General features: G+C 41.0%; 1 protein-coding gene across 5 annotated transcripts in view; it reads right to left on the minus strand.

Moving 5' to 3' along the window:
- Nucleotides 1-5,620, minus strand: part of LOC105229662 (paired box protein Pax-6) — a 30,499-nt gene extending 24,879 nt beyond the window's left edge. The window contains exon 1 of one of the 5 annotated variants that reach the window (XM_049457575.1): nt 4,653-5,620. In XM_049457575.1, coding sequence (XP_049313532.1) covers nt 4,653-4,971 — 319 coding nt within the window. In that variant the 5' untranslated portion in view covers nt 4,972-5,620. The remainder of the gene's footprint in view (nt 1-4,652) is intronic. The other 4 variants (XM_049457577.1, XM_049457576.1, XM_011210090.4 and 1 more) reach the window with 4 other exon arrangements.
- Nucleotides 5,621-6,213: the final 593 nt, after the last annotated feature.

A 6,213-nucleotide genomic window follows, 5' to 3' on the forward strand; every position in this document is an offset into this window, starting at 1 on the left:
ATTGAGGCAGCTATTATCAATTCTGGTCAATTTGCCTAGTTCACCGAATGTATGACCACCCAGATATTTGAACTTTAGTCGTGCGAAGTCCGACAGTGGAGAAGAAACTGTATACTCGTATATGTTTCCTTTCGCCATCGACCATATAACTTTTATCGTCAATACTCTTAACCCCACTGGGTTAATACGTATCATTGAATGGTGTCCAGTTAAAACTTCTAGATTTGTGGCAAAATAATCCTTGCTTAGAGCAAGTAGATGAAATTCTTTCATAACATTTCAATTCTGAAGGATTCCGTTTACCGACAAATTAGAGCATAACCTAACAAGAGGTTCTTCGAAAAGAATTTAGTTCTGGAAAATAAAAGTAAAAATCAACAACAAAAAACATGGTGGAATGTTGCCAAATTATAAAGCGCATCGATATGGAAACTTAAAGATGACACAGTGTGTGTTTGTGCCATTCGCACATCAGTGGCAATTTGTTTTGCACAAGTACGTGCTGTCAAATAAAATTAATTCCACATCGGCGTTCGGTCGTCTTCCCACCGCCGCCACAGTCAAATAATGGCAACACCAACACCAACAGCAACTGCACTGCAACAGTTCTGCACACCACACACCACTTTTATTCGCAGCATTCTTCCTACTAAGCTGCCGCGCGACCCACTTTGCAACGCTCTTGGCAATGCTGCCGCTCAAGCGCACCTCGTCGCCAATTCAGCTACAACAACAAGCACAGCAACAACAACAGCAGCAGTCAGTGGAGCTTGCTAGCCTATCGGTCTCTTAGTCGGCTCACTCGTTGGTTGCCGCGCCCGCCGCGCTCGTCTGACCAACCTACTGGGATCGCTCACATGTCAGCGCCGAGGGCTGCAAGGGGGGCACGCGCTGAGGTAAGCCGGTAAAATGTCACAGCATGATGGCAGATTCAGTTTACTGACTTTGAAAGGTGTTGGAAGTTGCACAATAAATAAATAAATTATAAAACTTAAGCTTAAAGGGCGAATGCAATGTAGACTACACCAAACACATAAGCATACATACATATATACATGCGATTGTGAGTTTGTGTGCGTTTTAATGCGAACAAGTACGCGCAAACATTGCTTGTAGTTGTTACACACACGGGTTTAGAGTTACCATTTGCCATATTCTAGGAAAGTGAAAAGAACTGTGGACACTCAAACCGTTTTTGCTGTTGCTTTGCGTTCTCGTGCTTCTTGGTGATCCGTCGTTATTGTCAATGTGGTCAACAGAGTTGACTTGTTGGGCTTTGTTTTTACCTTTGCTACGTTTTTGGGCGACTTTATTGCATAACAAAAATATTTTGTAATAAAATGCATATTAGAATGAAATCATGATAATTGACACTCGCTCAGAACAATAATGGTTAAAATCGAAGTTAACATATGGCAAGATGCCGATCATTGCTAATTTCTGTGGGATTTCACAGTTAAGTAGTGGGATAAGCGTTTGACCATTAAAAGAAATTGGAACAATACGATAGGCTGGCTCGCCAAGAATTGAAGAATCATCAAAAGAAGCACCGTTATTAGAAAACCACGCTCTCTCAGTTTCAGTAAGATAACTTACATATTGGCCGATATATGCGGAATAAAGTCACCAGGAAGCTAATTGAAACATTGACCGGTTTTAATTAATTTTTAACACACAGACATAATATTATCAGGAAAGAATACACATATACATATATGTGTTATACTACTGTGAGGAAAAAATAGTAAGACCCCATTCGTCATAATACATTTTTCAAGGTTGGTATGACTATCAGTGACATCTCTGCCAAATGTCACAGCAAAATAATAATTAGTGTTTAGTATACGCTTGTCCTTCTGAAGTACATATGGTGCCTTTGGCGACTTTTACGATGAGTAAAATTGTTCAACAAAGAAGTTCCATTAAATTTTGTGTGTAGAATCAAATTAGTGCCGAAACGTTCAAAATGTTGGAAAGGGGCTTCGGTGATAATTGTTTGTCGCAAGCAAATGTTTTTGATTGGTACAAGTTGTTCAAAGAGGGACGAGAACGCGTTGACGACGAACCACGTCCAGGACAGCCATCAACATCGACTGATGATCAACACGTGAATAAAATAAAGGAATCTTTGCTTCAGAATCGATGATTAACAGTCAGTGATCTTACTGGCATCGTTGGAATGTCGGAAGGATCAGTGAAAGATTTCATTTTGAATGATCATTTGGGTCTAGGAAAAATGAAAGCACTATTGGTCCAAAATCACTACATTTTTTCGAAAAATAGAGTCACGTTAACGTCTGTGAAATAAGGCTTTCCGACTACCAGGATGATATGAAGCGTATTATTACTAACGATTTGTCTTGGATCTATTCTACGACCCAGAAACAGACGATTAATCGGCCGAATATTGTGGCAAAGAGCAAACAGGTAAAAATCAAGGTTAAGTTTGACAGTTTTCTTCAATTTTCGAGGTGTGGTGGTCTCCGAATTCTTTCCAACTGGCCAAATTGTCAACAAGGAATACTATTTAACGTAATAAAGTTTCATTATTTTTGTGTGTACGCTCCGAGACCCTAGCAAAGACTCGGTCCACTATCTTGTTGCAACGAAGATACGCATCCGCTTTTTGCAGCAAAAACCGCACGACATCAAACACTAGGAAGGTCCGACGTCGAGAAACTGCAATCACAAGAGACAGCCGAACGATTTTCTACTCGACTTTCACTCTTGCTTTCTCAAATCATTCATTAGCAACTTGGTAGAAGCGAACAACGACAGCATTTCAAGCTCTTTACGTGCAGGTGCAAACGAAGCCATTGGTTTTCGTAAAAGGCAAAAGAACAGTTGGTACGATGAGAAGTGCCGCATCGCATTGGAGAGAAAAGCCACTGCTTACATCGCAACGTTACAATCGACCATGAGATAAATACACTAAATAATGAGAGTTGAAGAGGGAAGCGAGACGCATTGGAAGACAAAAAAAGATAGCCCGAAATGCGTGAGTACGCAAGAGTTTGACAAGCTAGTCGACAAGGGTAATGCTCAAAAATTCTACGAAAAGATGCAGCGACTAGCAGAAAGTTTCAAGACCTTAGCATAGTCCCAGAGGTGATCGAGTGACTGATGCTCAGAGTATACTGAAATTTCGGAGCGAACAATTCAGAATGCCAGTGAAAGCATAGAAGATGAACCCGATACCCCAGTCGATGACGATGAAACGTACGTTCCATTGCTCGACCATGAAGAAGTTCGAACACCAATTACTCGCCTGAAGAACAACAAAGCGGCAGGGACCGAGGGCTTCAGTTTCTTTGTAGAATATGGTCGGACGAAAACAAGCCTGACAATTAGAATTTAAATGTGCTTTACCCAATCCACAAAAAGGGAGACTCCATAACCTGAGCCAACTACCGAGGGATTAGCCTAATCAACATCGCATATAAGGTTCTATGGAACGCACTGTGTGAAATCTTAAAGCCCATCTACAACAAAGTGATTAGACATTATCATTCGAGCCGCAGAGCTGAATGGAGAAGGTACAATCTTTTACATTTCATTGGCTTCAACATCCGCGCCGCTAGTTCTGCTTTCTTCAGGTTGGATAAAGAAACGAAACAAATGTGTCTGGTAGTCATCAAACAAATAGTCGTCGCATCCGCGACTAAGCTCCCATGTCACTGTTGAGAGTTATAACTTGGAAAACGTAGATAATTTGCGTTAATCAAAACAACATAGTCAGCCTCGAAATGCAAGGCAGAATAATTCTTGCAAACAGGTGCTACTTCGCACTGAATAGGCAATTGAGAAGTAAAGTTCTCTCTCGACGAACAAAGACCAAGTTTTACAAGTCACTCATCATCCGCAGTCGATGGAAAGATGAACTGTAGGGGATGTACGACGACATTGACATAGTTCAGCGAATTAAGAGACAGCTGTCGTCCAAATGGATAATAACACTGCAGCCCCAAGGGTATTCGACACAGTACCCGCCGAGGGACCTACCGGATTTGTTGGAATCGGTCAAGTAGGAGGTATGTGATTTCTCCTAAATCAGGGCGGCCTCACACCCATATAATAATACAATACATATGCATATGTATGTATGTATATCTTCGTATAGGGAATACTCGAATTGAAATACTATGTATAAACAAAAATTAAAACGAAATAATGCTGACAACTGTTATACCTATTGGTCTCAATGCTTCATACTGAAATGTGACGTAATTAAAGTCATAGAAAAACTTAAAAAATGAATAAGACAAATAGTGTAAAACTCACTATATGAGCAAGCAAAAGAACATTTAAGTAAAATTGGTGCTCCACTAAACAACCGTGGATAAGGATAAATTCAGGAATAGAATAAGACCTTTCCAATCCAAAAATAACATGGGACCAGAGACTCAATGTCAAGAGGCGCAAAAGCTAGAAGATGTCCGTACATTTATCATAGAAATTACAGACACCTTATAGTCGAAGAATGACACGGTATGTTTCTTTTCAAAGAGGATAAAAACCAGTACTAATTCCAAATCCAGGTCCTATGTTACTACTAGGCTCTAGGGGATATATATACATATAAATGTGAAGCTTCCAAATTATACAAAATAATTAAAGTCTAAAATAACTGCAACATTGGTTTGAGTACTCACCTGTTGGTGACAACGGCACTGTGGGCGCCACATGTGGTGGCAGCGCTACCGACGGCGGCTGACCAATGCCGTGTGCCGTTAAACCGGGTATAGGAACATGTGCTTGCATGGGGAGCGGAAGCGTTGTAACGCCACCGGCTGTCGGTGGCAATGCCCCGCCCGCCATCACTGGCATCACAGATAACGTATGTTGTTGGGGTTGTAAATTTTGTTGTTGTTGTTGATGCAAAAGATGTGACGGCGGCGATTCCATGCCCACTCTAACACTATTCAACAAATTATTTTCATGCGCACTGGATGCAGCATTGGACGAACACATTTGTGGATGTCATCAGGCGAACGCGCGGAAGCCAACACACACACTTTCACACCCACGTGCTCATACAGGCGATTACGAGCGCAAGCGGCGACGATAATTATCCTTCTTTTGCGGGGTTTCAAAAGCGGTCTTTAAGTTTTTGATTTCAAAAGCGCTAACAGTGTGCTCGTCGCGCTTTCAACTTCCAACGCTCACACACGCTAGCAAAATATCGCTATCGAATCTTTACTTTTATCACTTCCGCTTCCTGGGCACTTTTACGCGCTTTAGCGACAAACCCGAACAAAATTGCACTCTATTATCCGCGTTTACTTGCGTTTTGTTGGCGCCGTCGGCAGTTTTCTCGTTCTTCGTTAATTTTTCTTATTTACACTCGATTTTACTTTGGCTCGGCAGCTATCCGAGTTGTTACGCCAAGGTGTTAACTCGCGGCGCGTCCGTAACGAATACTAATCACGCAGGGACAGCTTCCTCCGACGCCGCTGACCGTCGCTCAACCAAGCGCCACAACTCACTCAATGCGCTGAGTGGAGTGCAAATGTATGCAAGCGAAGTTTGCTTGAGTGGAACCTAATTAGCGGCACAGCAGTTGAAAGAAAGTCAGCGCTTGTGTTGGTGTGTATGTTCTTGGTGGTGGCAGCCACTTGTAAATGTTTAAAATGTAAATTAGGAAAATCATGTGCTTGCTACTTTTCTGTATATATGTGTGTTTTGTGTTTACCGTACTGTTGTGTTTTTGTTGTGTTTGGGGCTTAATACCACCGAACAAGGTGACTTGTTGTAATCCATTGGGTAAATATATGCGAGCACATACTCGTATTAACATAGTTACTTGGACCTCTTTTACGCACACCCTACTGCGACTTTGTGTGGCTGTTTCAGTGGCTTAAATAAGGGAAAGTAGTTACAGTAAAAATTTAAAAATTATAAAATTTAATTTATACTTCGCGGGTGTTTTCGAATCGTTAATTTTTTTCTGTAAGTTGGTAGTACTGTTAGTGACATCTATGCTAAATTTTACGTAAAAATATTCATTAGTATTTGAGATACTCGTCGTTTTGTGAGGCTCTAAAAGTGAATTCTTCGATTTTTACTATGTCAGAATTTATTGAATAAAAAAGTGCGATAATGCGCCATCTCATACTGCATTGGATAATTACACAATATTTTCAACAATATCGTGCCATCTGATTCACACCTGATTGGTTTTGACTCAATTGAGAATATAAAAGCTGAATCGAA

The sequence above is a fragment of the Bactrocera dorsalis genome, chromosome 5, assembly GCF_023373825.1.
Source record: "Bactrocera dorsalis isolate Fly_Bdor chromosome 5, ASM2337382v1, whole genome shotgun sequence".
Taxonomy (NCBI): Eukaryota; Metazoa; Arthropoda; class Insecta; order Diptera; family Tephritidae; genus Bactrocera; species Bactrocera dorsalis.